This window comes from Tachypleus tridentatus, chromosome 6 (genome assembly GCF_004210375.1).
Source record: "Tachypleus tridentatus isolate NWPU-2018 chromosome 6, ASM421037v1, whole genome shotgun sequence".
Classification (NCBI taxonomy): Eukaryota; Metazoa; Arthropoda; class Merostomata; order Xiphosura; family Limulidae; genus Tachypleus; species Tachypleus tridentatus.
In genome coordinates, this window is record NC_134830.1 from 26,567,572 (window position 1) to 26,584,495 (window position 16,924).

The window sequence follows — 16,924 nt, forward strand, 5'->3', positions numbered from 1 at the left end:
AAAAAAATAATCTGGCATAACAATACTACCATTAATGCCCAGTGATATTTACAAAATAATAATAGGCTTAGGGAGAATAATACTTTGAAATCGATAGCTTTTGCTTCTAAGACACAATAAACTGATGTGAATGATTTATCATACCGTTTTAATATATGTAGAGAGTCAAAGTCAGTTTTAGACTGAGAGGCTACTGAAATAGATGATGTTAGTTGTATATATTTTTTGCTGTCAAGGCAAATGCCAAAAAACGTTTTGTATATGTGTGTGAAGTTACAAATTTTCTCTAGAAATTCTGTATTTGTTAAGATTGCACCAAGTGTTTGGCTTGGTTGAAACTTAGAATATAAACACAGAGTCTTAAATTTGTTTACAACAGCAGTAATGGTTATTATAGATTTTAAACAAAGGCTAACAAGAATAAAGTGTGATGTTATTATTTGTCAACTCGAAGTACCCCCAGTGTCACAGCTGCAGGTCTGCCGCCTCACATAGCTATAAACCGGTGAAGTAATTCCTGATGCCGAGAAACCCACTTGAAATAAGGTATTCAGATATAAATTGGGTTTCGGATACTCATGGTGGGCAGAACATAGATATCAAATTGTGTAGCTTTGTGTTTAATTTCATAACAGTTCAAAGATTTTGCCTGTTGAGATGAAGTCAGCTCAAATGTTTTGTTGTTCTAATGTCAGAAACATCATAATTTGGTACTCTTACATCTGACCGCATTTTAATGAAAAAGTTGCAATTGCAGACAATGGAAATATTACTACCAAAGTTAGCTTAATGCATTAATTTCTCATATAAATTATAAAGAGAAAATTAAGTAAATTAATTTACTTTTTAAATTTTCTGTGCTTATTATATTTCTAGTATTAGTGTTACCAGCATGATATTTTTTTAATATTAGTCATTTCAGCTATATATTTTGAATTACTGGATATGACCTAACAAGGTCAAAACATTCTGTACTTTATTTTAATTAAAGTGCTAATATTCATACCAACCATCTTGAGTATCCATTTTTACTTCAACTGGGTTTCTTGTCATCACAAAATTTGGAATACTGTTGCTACACACTTTAGAGTTCAAACCTGCTATGGACAAACTAAACAAAATGCGACAAAAACATCAGTTGTTAATGCAATTTTTTATTATAAATGTTAAGTTTATTCATTTATTGTTGACAGACTGCATACTGCTCAGTTATCACTCCACATTGTGGTTTGGGGCATAAACTTTTTTTTATATTACTGGTAATAGTATTGGCTGAAATAAGTGTTACTACAGTGGTAAGGGGTTTGAACAGAGAAAGAGGGCCAAAAATTAAAAGTAAATTTGGAAAATGACATATTTATTTGTGTAAGTGTTTATTTCATTTTGTGTTTTATTTTTAATGAGTGGAATAACAGAAATGTGGGCTTTTTCATTTTTCTGAAATTTACTGATGTTTCTAATGCAAAAATTTTTTTATTTCGTTTAATATAGGCAGAAGATTGATATGTGTGTATGTATGTATATTGAAAAAGTTGTTTTTACAATAACCAAAAACTAGCTTTTAATTTTACTAATTTATAAATTAAAGATGTAGAACAGTTTTATACTATATTATTTCTAGTGGATATGCCTGTTATTACAATGTTAAGAGTGACATTTGTTATGTACACACTTCAGGCTCAAGAGTAAATGTGAGCCATTTGAAATGTACTGTTTTTTCAATTCTACTTTCAGTCAAACTTTTACTTACTTTGTGCAAGTGTGTGAGAGCATGATAGTTGGTACTTCAGATTATGTCAAATGATATTAAAATCAAATATTTTGATATTATGCTCATAAGAGGATAGAGTGAGAGACTGTTTCCAATGCAAGATATTTTTTCTACCATATACTTAATTTTCATATTGTCTTTCGTTCAGATAACTGGCCTGTCAATTAACCAATCACATAATTTGTCTTCATAAGAAGGATTACAATGCATTAAAAAATAAATGAAGTTGACAAAATTGTTGTAGTATATCATGCTTCTACTGTTACCAGTAGTTTGTAACTACAGGTATTTGATAATCACGATTTAATTTCTTAAAACGAATAGTTAAAACTTTTCCATTTCATTTCACCATTTTTTAAATAATTTAATTGTGTTCCACAAGTGGTTTTTAATAGTTATCTGTATAATATTTCAAGAAACAATTTGTTGAAGATTTAATTAGCAAAAGTGAAACAAAAAGGGTGCACCATGAGACAGTGCAACTGGCAAAGGGTGCAGTGCAGTTTGAAATAGAATTTTATACTTAACAAATAATATTACATCATTAAATGTAGAGTTAACAAAAGTTATTGAAAAAATGAAATCAAAACAAACCTGAAATTAAGTTAATCAAAGAAAGAACAAATTTGAGAAACTGGCATTCTGATTATCAAGATCAACTTTAATGACTGGTGTTTTTACTTAGAAGCTTAATGACTAAAAACAAATACTGAAATGCCTAGCCCAGCAAAACTAGATATTGCTGTGGTTTAAACAGTTATGCTTGTGACTTTCATGAAATAATTTCCATACCCACGTGTGATAGTTGTAGAGGAACACTGTAATAATTATGTAAGAAATGGTGCACAAAAGTATGTAAGCTGTCAATAGACCATTTCTTTTTTTATGTTATTGTAATAATTTTATTTTTATACTACCAGAATTAACCCTATGTGGAAGGATACTTTTACATTTGAATTTTGTTCCACAGCCAACGCATACTGAATTTGACATACTCTGTAATAGTTGTTAGAAGAAAATGATTTGTCAGATTTGACAGTTTATGAACATTTTTAATTGAAATCCCATGGTTTTGTGATTGGTGAAAATTGGATAAAAATTGTACAAAATACCCAGTCATATGAGGAGTTGACACATCAAGTAAACTAATTGGACATTGATGTTGACAAAAGAGCTTTTTTTCTTAATTTATCCTAGGAGCTTACCTAATTAAATTAAAACTGATTTGAAGAAAACTGGGAGGGTGAGGAGACTGGTACTTAATGTACAAGTCCAGAGGTCATTTTGGTTCCTAGATATGCTTGTAAGACTATACTTAATCATTCAAGTTGCCATTTATACTCTTATTTAAATATTTTTAGGACTTGTTAAACTTTGGAATGTGTGTATGAAAGGTATATATATGTATATATTTATTATTGCTAATTATGGAAGTGCTATCACTGAAAGTGAGTTATATCAGTTTGATCAAATAAAGAAACTTAGGTAGAATGGCCATATATGCATTTTCTTAGGAAATATAATATAGTGATACTGAAAAATTAATACCATAAAAAAGGGAGAGAGATTTCAAATTGCATTGCACTTGCTCCCTCTCTGTAAGTTTTAATGAAGCATCAGGCTTTATGTTATTTTTAACTATATTTCTCTTTTTGAAGTAATATATTCTGTTTCATATCTGATAGCAATGGTCAAGAACCCCACCAACTGATGTTATGAGCTTCTTTATTGAAGAGTGAACCTTAAATTCTCTATACTTTGAAAAAGAAGTGCAGGGTGAACCAACAAGTGATGACCTGCTGAATTTTTATGAAAAAATATAATAAAGTTTTTGAATAACCATGTTTCATAGTTGTTGGAAGATGAGTGGAAACTTAAAACTGCCATTGTTAAAAGCCAGGTAATCTATTTCATTGATGTACATACAGTACAGTAGAAGCCCTTGATTACTAATGATGAATCTGTTCTTGCAGAGGACTTTGAACAACAGGAGTGTCAGTGGAAGTTGATGGAGTGTCTGATTTTCTGAGGTAGAGATGCTGAGAAAACATGGTTAATCTAACAAGAGTGCTAATCTAATGACTGATTAACACAAACACAATAGGAGTATGTGTAATATAAATTGAAGTATATCTTCTTTTGTAAAATGTTTTTAAAAATAGTTCTCCAAGCATTTGGTTTTTATTGTAACTTTTAGAGTATTTATAATTTTTTTAATTTCTCACATAGTACAAGAACATGAAGACTTCTGTACTTCATTAACATGATAAATTTGATTTTGATAAAGTATCCTCGAAAGTGGATTAATCGTGAAGAGATCCTGTGCTTTATCTCATCATTTACCCTTCATAAATATGTTCTTAAGTTAGAAAAGAAATTCAACTTATGTTCTCATGTATTATTCCATATGTCAGTCTGCTTGTTTTTCTCTTTATTGGAAGGTCCTGACATTTTCACGTAAAGAAAAGACATCCTTCAATTTTTAAGATGATTTATGTTATAAAGTAAACTTCTACAGTTACTTTAGGAAAAGTTCTTTTTTCTATAATCAGTTTTGTATAGTTCATTTGATGCATAAGCATATCATATGTAAAGCTGGATTATTTTCACAAATACATTATCCATAAGTATCAGTTATATTGATTAGACTTATGTACAATAACCAAATAACTTAGAATTATAATTAAATTAACGAATATCAGAAAAATAATAAACTAATTGAAATTAATTTTTCACTTATTACAACTTTTTATTACAACTTAGTAATAGAATTATTGATATTTTAAATTTCTGTTTGTGATTAAATGAAGGTTGTTCAGTTTAATCAATTAGTATCTTGACTCATGTAAAGAATCAACAAAGCATGGTGTTTCTAATTATTACTGTTTTGATTATTCCAACTAAATATTTATGCAAGGTTAATTAATCAGTGATACATGACAATTAATTGATTATCAAATGCCACTAATCACCCTGTTCTTGTCATATGACTGTGTTATGTATAATTTCTCATCAATTTTCATCACAAACTGTTTTTTTAGTCATAAACCTTAACTCAAAATACATTATAACTATCATGTTTTGATTCTTACAATAGAATCAGAGTATTTATAAAACAGTGGGATTTTAATGAAAAATGTTCATCATCATCAAACCTAATAAGAAAATTTTTATCAGAAATACAGTCATGCATACAATGTTATAAACCAAACATGGCTGACCTTTGGAAAATGTACCTAAGGTGAAGAAATATCCTTTTGCAAAATATTTATTATAGTGCTATTTTCAAAAATGTATGTGAAGTAATTGGGGTCAATAAGTCACCTTGTCCTTTAAAATGTTTGTATATTTTTAACTTCAGGAATATTTGATTTTATGATATTAAGCTACCTTGATTCATTATCATGATTGGATCTAAAATAGTATATAATAGTTCTTATTCTAATTTCTATAAAATATAATTTTTGAAGAAAACCAAAATTTGATTTAAATGTCCATTATGCAACAGAGATTGTTTGTAACTCTTTTAACTGAAATTGTACATGGCTAATTTAAAAGTGAAGAAGCTAAAACCTTGTTTGTTTAATCTTGTGCAAATAAGTTGAAACTTACCTTCATGTTCAACACCTGAAATATACTTTTATTCTAGTTTCAAATGACTCTAATATACATATTCAATTGTAATTATTTGTAGTTGTCCAAAAAATAATGTTGCATTTATGGTTTTCTGAAGTAATATAATTTAGTTTCTCTAATCACAAAAACAAGTATCACAGAACAGATTAAGAGTACCTTTAAACTTTGAATCTTTGATATAGCATTTTAAGATCACTTTTAAAATTTTGATTTTCTCAAGTTTCTTTAAAGACTGTTTATATACTTTAAATTAATTTAAACAGTTTTCAGCACACTTTATGATTTACACTTTGGAGTTACACCTCTCTATGTAAGATTGTAGTCTTTTTTAACAGGAAGAATAAAATTGATATTCTGAACTACTGCAAACTCTTAGATTGCTTAAAAAATAAATTTGTTTATTGTGTAATTGCAAGTTTTATTTTATATTTGTTACTTTTAATCAAGTTTTGAGTATGTAAGAAAAATAGTTATTATCCCAAAACAGCCATACAGATTAGGTGTTTGTAAGTATTTTATTATAAAATTAGTTTTGAAGATGGACTGCAGAAATAGCATATGGTTTAGAGGATGCCTGTTATAATAATTTCAGAGATGAATGGGCTATCAGGTGTGAATAAGTTAAAAATTTCTTAACTAGTTCTCTCTTGAAGAAGAATCTTCGAGGGTAATGTATTTGAAGTATTCACATTTGTTAAGATAATTTATAAGATTGAGGCATCAGATGTGTTTTGATCTAAATTCTGATAACTGTAGGACAAAGAAGTATAAATTTTAGAATTTAAAAAGTTATAAACATTGATATTTGAAGCATTTTTACTTTTCCAGTAAATTGACAAATCTAGGAAACATACAGCTATTTAGATTGGTAGAAACTACAGTTAAGGAGTGTAAGAAATGGAATGATTAATAAAACATAATACGCAAACAGCAAGGATCATCTTTGTCCTTCAAAGTTGTCCTTGAGAAGAGTAAAAATGTAAACCTGCCCTTTTCAGGATATCATTAATTTCCCTCTTTTACACTTCTGTAAAGTGCTGCCCTCTACTGCTGTCAGTGGCTACTTATTCAATAAGACAGTTACCTTAGAAAATAAAAGGTTACCTTAAATGCATCCTAATCTCACTTTTCCAAATCTCAAACATCTATCTTATCATTCTTTTACCTTCAGGATACAGTATAAAAAAAAGTTGGAAGCATTAATTCTATTGATTCCTGGCCAATTTTATAAACTTCAATAAAATCACCTGTTACCTTTCTTTTGTCAAGAAAAAATAAGATGAGAGATCTTACCCTATATATCTTTGTGAACCTGACGATGACTGAAGAAGGTCGAAACGTTGTTTGCTCTTCTACGTAAAATATTTTCTCAACCCAAATGAACCATTTTTGCATATATATTTCTCTACAAGTGGGTTTTCTCGACATCACTGAAAAGATAACAATTCTATCTAAAGAGTTATCCTAGACAGGATAGACAGGTATAGATGAAGCCAAACTAGTGATTTATATTTAGATAATAATCTTTTTTTGATTTGTAATTAGTATGTCTCTACCTATTTACTAAAATCTTATTACTTACAACTTTAATAGCTTGACTCATCCACTGCTTTGACAAGATTCTTTTCTTCAGTCACACTGTTGAGCTTGTTACAAACTATATTAAAGATTATGATAACTTGTATGCATTATCATATATTGACTGTAATTAAAGGTCATTTGTCATATATTTGCTCAGATTACTAATTTATCTAGGTCATTCTGAAATGTTCTCATCCTCAGTATAGCTAGAAATACCTAAGAGTTCAGTCTAATCAACAAACTTTATTAATTTACTAATTATGCTTCTTTTGATATTATTGATATAAATAGGAAAAAAGCAAAGGCCCAATCAGTGCCCCTTGAGGTACTACACTAGCAACAAGGGTCCAGTTTGAGTTAAACTGCATTAATAACAAGCTTTTGTTTTCCAGCTCCCATTCAGTTTAATATTTTGTGTAATGCCTTATGAAAAGCTTTTTAAAATATTAAAATCATCAATCTACAGCAATCACCTGGATGGCAAGTAGCATCTTCAAAATATATGAAAAAGAAAGATTGTAAGGCAAGATTTCCCTTTGGTGAATCTTTATTACTTTTCATATATATTTCAGTAGAGCTTGGTAATTAGTGAAATATACTAATTGACCAATCACCAGACTTGTAAATCAGTTATTCAGACATAAGGAGAAAAACAACTCATAATGCTAAAAACTGGATTTCAGTACTTGTGATGGACAAAGCACATACAGTCCACTGCATAACTTTGCCTTTAGCAACAAATATAATGGCAGTATTTAGATTCTTTAGATAGGTAGAATAATTGGAAATCTTAATTTCAGGTAATGTGTTATTTTCATAAATTGTGGCATAAATTGATTATGTCAAGGTTGCTCAAATTAGCCCAAAATAATAATAGAAGAATTTCATAATTGCAGAATTTCAATTACTGGATAGTAGTAATAATCAAGAACACTAATTTTGGTTAGTGGACTATTTGTGAGATGTCAGTCAGTTTATTATTTCAATTCATTAATTACTTAAGTTAATTGTTCAGATGTATATTTCAGTAAATAATTTTACAAAGCTTCTTTTATCTGGTTCTTGAATTTTTCTTTTTACACAACTGATAATTTCCAGGGCAACTCTTCAATCCTCAAGCACCTGTGCACTATTCATTGTAAAAGTTAACTTTTTAAGGCACTAGTGGGGATTTTCTGCCCACCTGCAAATTGATCTTATTAATTTTTTTTTTTTTATATTTACACACACAAAACCATATAGCTTATTTAAAAGCCAGTGTGTGTCATGCTTGATTTCTTAAAAATAGAGTCACCATTAAAGTTGAAATGTATTTATCCAGATAGAATAGTTCAATTACAGTATGCCCATTACAATTTCAGTAATGAGGAAGCAAGGAAACTGTGAGGGATGTGTGTGCTCTGAAACCTTGTAAGTGTTGTGGGTGTTGGTATAATAAGCGTAAAGTAAAGACATAATGTGGGATCACTTAGTTTAGAACCAAGTGCTGAAAACTTATGAAAATAAAAATGACTTCAATTTTAAACTTAAATCATTGGTGAATTAAGCTATTTTATTTTATACCACCAACATTTGAAATAAAAATCAAACCTCTTTAATCAATGGAGACTAAGAAATCAACAGGTATATTTCTAGTTTCATTGTCTATCTATTTCATGTATGATAATGATATATAATTGGGGCACTAAGCAGAGCAAGTACAGTTATACTTTTCTAAGTATGATACTTTCAATTGTAAATTGTAATTGACAGGGGAAAGATTAAAGTATTTCAAGAAATGATTAACATTTTCTAGATGTTATTAAGGTCAAGTCTTTTTTCAGCACTATCACATTAGTATTGAAGGTAAACATTGCTATAAAAAATGAAATTGTAATGCATGTTGTATATGTATTTAACATCTGCTCTCCATATGTTATATTTTTCTAATTTCTCAGTTATGTCTGAATAGTAAAACAAAACAATGCATAGAGATGCATTTCACTATTCACTGCTTCTTTAGACAGGATTTTTTTCATGACTGCTCCATTCAGATTTTGTTATAGAATGGGCCTGTTCGATCTGATTCCCTGATTAAGCTTAATATACTTAATAGGTTCTTGATATATTATGACATTATGGTCATTTTTGCAATGCTTATATTGATGGAACTCTGTGGGGAAGAACCATACACTTTTGAGTTTTTTGTACAGTAATGTTCAGAATCCAGTTTGAATCCAGAAAATTGAAATTGTTACATTATAGAGTTTTAATGATGTGATAATGTTCAATCCATTTTGTGTATCTTCTTAAAGTAAAAAAAGCATTATAAGTATTAAAAAATAAATAAAAATGGTAAATAGTCACTATTGATTTACTCACGTACTGTTTGTAACTACTACTGTGAACAATCTTAATAGTACTAAAACCTGATCAGAATGAACTCTTGGATGACACAATTAAAAGGAATAAATTTTAAAAAATTATTAGATTTTTGTTCTATTTATATGGATACTGAATTAAATACCAGAATGGTTAGTCAATGATGTTTTTATTAGGAAAAAATAGGATCAAGTTTAACTCTGTGACACTCAATTCTTAAAAAATATTACTAGTTGACAGACAACTCAGTGACAACCCATTTGGTGACAATATTATGAACTGTTTGGCAATGGTGTAGTTTTTTTTTTTTACTGTATAAATCATTATTGCATCATTTTTAGTTTTTGCTATAAGGCATTTATAATACATTAATTTCAAATACATTTATATTTGTTACTTATTTGGTTCATTTTTGAGTATAAATTCAATATTTCACAAACTTGTTTCATCTTTATCAAATCATTGTAATTTGTATTTATCTATTCAAAATCCAAGACATTGCTCATATACGTTGTAAACCTGATTCATGTACATGTAAACATTAATATTATAACAAATCCATCTCGTGACACAATTATCAATAGTCTGCTGTCGACAAGTTGATTTTTCAACTAGTTGTCTTTTGACAACTTGTCCAGTTGACAACCTATCTTTTGACATAATTTACTGTCACCCAATCTCCTGCTGCTGGGTTCCCTGTTGATCAGATGTCACAGAACTGAAAAAATATAAATTTTTTGGTTCTGTTTATGGAGGAAGTGTGGTTAAAGAAGAAAGAAAAATTATTTACACAGTGAAAATACTTATGTTTTTTTGTTTATGTTTATTTTGATAGTTTCAATTGGTGTCCAAAGCTGATGTTTAAATCATTACTCAGATATTCTGAGCATGATTGCATTTACACTTTTATATTTTACTGTGAACTAAAACTAAAAAGCAAAATGAAATATGTGTGTAGCATTAAGAAAAAATGTGTAAAGCTCTGGCAATGCTTTTAAAAAGGCTGTGAACTCAAGGTGTTAGGAATGTGATATTTTTATGACACCATGTTTCAGATGGTTATGAATAATTGCTGGATAAGTCATAGAGATTGAACTCTTCATTTTACAGTGGTGCAGTTCTTTTTTATTGGTTTTTAAATTTTCAATGTTTTAAATGTTAAATATTGAAAATAATATTCAGTTCAAGTGACTAATAAGTTACTTTATTTCCTTCTTTTGCAGTTCTACAAATGTACATTTGTATGCTTGTGAAAATGTCCTATAGGCCTATGTATAAAATGAAAGAATGTGCAATAGCTAAAATACTGACTGAAATAACTCTTCACATTTTACAACTATCTTATATTTATAATCTAGCTTCAAATGTGGTAGAACACTTTATATAACACCTTTAGAATTGTCTAGATGACCTAGGCCTATCTCCTCAAAGCTGCTGATCCTAACATCAGCATTAAGATGCACAGCTGCCTCTAACAATTAAGTTACAACAGTAAAAAAGGTGTACATAACAACAGTATCAAAATAATAATTACACTATGAAGTTAAGTCACTAGACTTGCCATAGCTGAGTTGCTGTTCATGAGTGGCTGGAAGGATGAAACTATCATAGAATGTAATTTCATCAAATTGCCATTATGAAAGTAATACAGATTTTTTTAAGAGTTGCAATTGCAGAATCATGCTGGATAAGAGAAGTTTTGTTTTTCTTATATTTTCCAGAAAGTTGAACCTGTGATTCACTCTTTGGAAGAATATCCAAACTCCCCAGTTTTGCCATCATGACAGAAGTGGAAAATAACAGAGAGTCCAAGCCTAGGACTGAAGAAAATCTTATTTTTGAAGACAGTAACTACATTGTTCGAACACTATTAAATCTAAATAAACTGAGGAAAAATAAGCAATTCTGTGATGTTGTTTTGCAGGTAATAACTTTTCCTACATGTAAATTATTCAGAAATAAATTTAAAATGGTAATTTATTTATATTCTCATAAAAAATTAATGCATATTCCATCATAAAACAGTGATATTAATACTTAGTTTTGCTTGCACATATAAACACACATTGTTTTGTGTGACAAACTATTAGGAAAAATGACTGAAACAAAACAACAGTACACATAAGATTTAAGTATTTATAATATGAATAAATTACAAACTAGATTGCACTGCTTGTCAAAGTAACTCTGAACATTCTTTTGATAAGATAGGTTAGTTTAACTTTATTTTAAAACAATAACTTGTTAATGTTAATACCCTTATCATCCATCATTTAAAATTTTATAAATTTCAGGACTTGGGTATAGACTAAAATGTCCACCAGTTAAAGAGATGTATGGGGGATGAAAGTGTGATTTATATTTTTCCTTTTTGTAATCTGATTAATTATATACTAATTTTCTTAAATAAGAATTTAAATTACACTATGTAACACAAACTTTGTTTTGGATAGTATGTGTTATTTCTTAATTGCTCATGTTGTAAAAGTACAGAAAATGGTCATTATTCCCTTCAAACTTTGCTTTCATGACCTGGATAACGAAATTTAAATATTAACCTATTTTCTTTGTGAAAATGGGCAAATTTGCACCTTTTCATTTACATAAGGTCTGAATAAAACAACATATGAATCAAGATTTACATGTATGTATACTGAGGTTATACAAAAATGTTTAGAAGTGAGTAGTTTTTCAAGATTTGCAACTGCAATGCAAATCACTTTCACATATCAGCCCCCAAATGTAGTCTCCCATCATGTTTTCATTATTTGCTTCTTGGTAGCAGGATTCAAAGTTCAATATATCCTAGTGGAAGCACTTGCCCTGCTCCTCTGAGTGTGCTCCAATGTTCTTCTTGAATTTATCAAGATGAGCATCAAGGATATGGACTTTCAGGGACATTCTGCAGCCCATTTTGCTATAGTTCTGTACCAGAGCTTCAACCAGTTCCACATAATTTTTGGCCTTGTGATTGCCCAAATGCCCTGAACTACTGCAACAAAGCTGCCCCAAGCTTTTTATCCCTTCCTACTGAGCTTCTTTGGGAATTCTATGTACTCCAGGATCTTCTTTATTTGTGGTCCAATGAAGACACCAGCTTTGACCTTTGCCTCAGAGAGCTTAGGGGAGAAGTCTTGAAGGTACTTGAAGGCTGCAGACTCCTTATCAAGAGCTGTGACAAATTGTTTCATAAGACCCAATTTTATATGCAATGGTGGGAACAACACCTTCTGGACGTCCACTAGTGGCTCACACTTGACATTGTGCCTCCCCACAGAGAACTTAGTCTGTTGTGGCCAGTGCTTCCTGTTGTAGTGTGCTGCAGTGTCCCTACTGTCCCAGTGGCAAAGATAACAGGGAAACTTGGTAAAGCCTACTTGGATAGGTCTATGTGTTCACTTAAGCAGCTAGAACTAAACAACTGAAGTGGTGAGCCCCTGTATATATATATATATATATTACTATGAAAAGTTCTAGAATATTCTAAAAGGTTCTTGAAAATTCTCATAAGTTCTACAACATTCTTGAAAATTCTTGTAAGTTCAAGAAAATTCTCTATCAGCTACTCAGCACTGAATCTACCTGGAATGTTCTGGAAAATGGGTAAATTTGAAAATTTCATTACCCAGGTCACAAAAGCAAAGTTTGGAGTGAAAATAGGTCTTTTCCATTTACTTTAGGCATAAGCAATTGGAAAATAACATTTTCTGCTCAGGAACAAAAAAAAATAAAAATTTTGTTACATAGTATAATGTGCACATTTCTCAATAAATGAAAGTACACAAGTACACAAAGGTCATCTTGTATAATAAACATGACTGTTTGTGTAGATTGTGTGTATCAGTAATTGTAATTAAAATATTAATTAATAACTTTGGTTTTGTAATTTCAATATGAAATGCAAAGATTGTGGGTCCAGTTATGACTGACCACCTTTAAGATAAGTACAAAGATTTTTATTGTTATTTCCTATTAGGAAGTTGGCCAATATACTCATAATTCTTAAAATAAATACTGTAATGATTCCAAAGACTAAAGCCTTTTAATGAATTGCTAGTTAGTCATTTTAACCATAGGAAATGGCTAATAAACTTAAAAATATTTAAATACTCTACCATTTGATTTGATTTTGCCTTAGATCAGTGTATTTGTATCTCAATAAATGTATAAGGTAATTTTAGTAAATTTCTGTTAATAATGAAAATAGATAAGGTACATGATGTATGTTATTTATGTAAATTATCAGGAACTTGGGAAGTAAAGTTTGCAAATTTAAAAATGTTGCTGAGAAAACGGATGAACCATCTGTTGTCTTTGAAACAGGAATGTGACATTATATCCATTAAAGATGCTAACATTGCACAAAACTTAGAGAATAACTCAATATTCATTACATTCTTGTAATTCACTGATGGATTATGAAATGTACAACTTAGATTGTAATTAATATAATTTAGGTTAATCATTCTTATAAAGCATTTAAAGTTTGATATTTTATTACATAATAGTAGGGAGTATTTAAACCTAACTAGACTTAACACTAAGCTAGAGAAACAAAAGTTTCTGAGTGTCCCTGATTGTCTCACAAACCCCTAGGAATTTGTGAGATTTAAAACCTAAATAACTGCCAAGTAGATTTGGATTGGACACTGAGTTGTAGATAACAGACTATACCTGTGTCAGGTGTCAGAGTCAGTTAACTCTACAGGGTGGCCCATAAGTCCCTACCCATCCATATATCTTATGTATCCAGTGTATCTGTGTGCTGTCCCTCAATGTTGCTGCATAATATTATGTCACAATATGCTCTTTAAGTGTAAATGGGCTTACATCAGCCATATTTCTCTGAAAAAAAGAAACAAATTTATAATACATGCATAATTGAATATAACATAATAACATATGGATGGGTAGGGACTTACAGGCCACCCTGTATATGTAGGGATGACCAAGGTACTTAATATAACTTAGTACAAATATACATGCTACAAAATCAACAATAACAAAATGTTTTAGTTTAAAAGATGGTTGTCACTCTCTTTCATATGTTTGTCTTTCCAACAAAATCAAAAACCAGGCACAAAATCATTGCTATGATACCAAATCAAATAGTGACCAACCCACCAAATTTTTTATCTTTCTTCTTTTGTTTTAGTTGAGATAACTTTATAATTACTTTGTCATTCATGTATGTTTGAAACTAAATTTACTCTTTGTATTTATGGGCAGTGCATGATGTCATTGCTTTGTCATAACAACTAATAGTAATTTTAAAAAAAGATAGTAATCTAAATGATGTTATCATTACTCCTTAGAGTAATTACTCTAATGATTAGAGTAATGATTTTATTTGAATACATAAATCTGGTGTTCCTTTACAAAGCTTAAGAAAAGAGTGAAATAGGAATTACTAACCAATGATAGATAATTGTAACATTTAGATGCTCAATGATTTGTACACTATACAGTCAATGTCTGTAGGGAGCCAGCCCATATATTATGTATTAAATTAAGGAGTAAAAACAAAGCAGTGCATATAATATTAATTTTTTTTACATACATTAATAGAATACACTTACTTTTAACCAGGGGGAAAAACATCACAAAACAATTTAATTAAAACATTATCTAAGTGTAAAATGATGTATGGATGGTAGTGCAAAAAAGAATATAGGAATGATACAACTATACACAGATCATCCCTCCATGATCTTCAGTATTAAAATGTAATGTTACACTTGACTTTAATATTATTGCATTTGGAAATTATATACATTCCTTACTGTTGGTTAGCACCAATACAGTATAACTGAGAGCCTAGGAATTATGTACTAGGAAAACCAAATTCAGTTAAAACAAGTCTTTGCTATTACAGACTCTTGCTACGAGGTTGGTTGAATTGACTGACCTTGTAACCATGCTGTACATGTGCATTATACAGTGTAACTTTAAATTTTAATATTGAAAGCCTTGTAGGGATGGATCTGTACATAGCTGCATCATTTCTATATTGTTTTTTCCATTATTTTACATTGACAAAACATTTGTATTACTTTATACAGGCAAAAAACCAAAAGGTAATGCTGTCAGGACTGTTGCTCAGGAGAGTAATACTGTACAGGAAATTAGTCTTCATTTTAACCTTATAATTTCTGATTGGGGTCCAAAGTACTTTTGGTCTTTAAACATATTCTTCTAACTATTTATACAACAAATTGTATAAGGATCCATGACTGTTGTTTATGGAGATCCTTGATAACATACAAGTCGCAAAAACAATTTAAAGGAAAACATTGTCAGTGTTGAAATTAATCTCACTAAGTATTTTTGGAGTTTCTGGTGTATTTAACTTTGATAAATGTATCAGACATAAAACAAAATAATCCAATATTATGCAATATGTGAACCCCACCAGTAATGAATGGTGTGTAAACACACCTAACTTGAAGTTAAAATAGACTCACATGTTTTACCCATCACATTTCTACATCATTATCATTCATTTACAATTAAAGTTTAAATTTTCTGAGGTGTATTTATATTTATTAAAAAGTTTAGAGCTTGTGATTAGTTTCTTGAATATTTAAATTTCAAAACTAAAATTTACATGTTTGTTCTTAAATGACAACATCAATGAGAAATAGGTTAAGTTAATAAAATTCACAAACATATATCAATGTTTTAAAATCTTGCATTTTCTTTTTCATCCAAGAAAAGAAAAGTAATATTACTATTGTTCATGTTCAAGTGCTGCAGGGTGATTTCGTAAGTTATAAATTAATTTAGTCACTATTAATAATTATTGGAAAAATTTGGATTTTTTAATTTTTTGAACATTCAGTTGTTTATTAGTACTTTTTTTTTCTACTATTGAGAGAAATTGCAAATAGTTTTTATTAATAATATTTTCTTACACAATACTAGATTGAGACAGCCCAAGACGTTCGAGAGATACATGCTCATCGAGCTGTCCTGGCCAGTGCTAGTCCTTATCTTTTTGAGCTTTTTGCTGCTGACCATAATGGTGGTCATGTGTATCAGTTTAAGAGCAATGGTAGTTTTGACTTTGATTCTTTTGAAGTGCTTGTGGAGTATGCTTACACTGCTAGGTTAGTGCAATAACTAAGTAGTGGCTATTAAAAGTAGAAAATGTTACATATTAAGTATTTGTGCCTAAAATTTGTAATAATTTGTAAGTAATATGTTAATGCTAAAAACAAGCTTGAAATAATATATTTTTTGAACTGTTATTTCTCAAATGGTTCTTAAATGACAGTTTACTTAGTTTATGTTAGAGTTGATAGAAGTAGAAAACAAAATTGTAACTGTTTGTTAGTTACATCTATAGCTAGAGTTAAACTGAACTACATTTCTACCATGCATTGTATCACGGGTTTTTAACTTACATCTGGGTACATGATAAAATCCTAGAATTTAAGTATGATATGTCTCCCTACAACACGACAGGGATTAATGCACATTTTTATTGGCTTGTGAAATGTGTACTTAAGTCTACTTTTAATGCAAAAATTAACAATAACTCAAGTATATCTGAATTACTAACACCAGTTATTT

General features: G+C 29.6%; 1 protein-coding gene across 5 annotated transcripts in view; it reads left to right on the forward strand.

Moving 5' to 3' along the window:
* Positions 1-16,924, forward strand: part of LOC143252120 (influenza virus NS1A-binding protein homolog) — a 74,382-nt gene that overhangs the window by 22,553 nt on the left and 34,905 nt on the right. For 2 of the 5 annotated variants that reach the window (XM_076503789.1, XM_076503793.1), the window contains exons 2-3: positions 11,071-11,273; positions 16,274-16,458. In XM_076503789.1, coding sequence (XP_076359904.1) covers positions 11,130-11,273; positions 16,274-16,458 — 329 coding nt within the window. In that variant the 5' untranslated portion in view covers positions 11,071-11,129. Of the gene's footprint in view, positions 1-3,456; positions 3,672-3,744; positions 3,878-11,070; positions 11,274-16,273; positions 16,459-16,924 lie in introns of all 5 variants that reach the window. The other 3 variants (XM_076503790.1, XM_076503791.1, XM_076503792.1) reach the window with 3 other exon arrangements.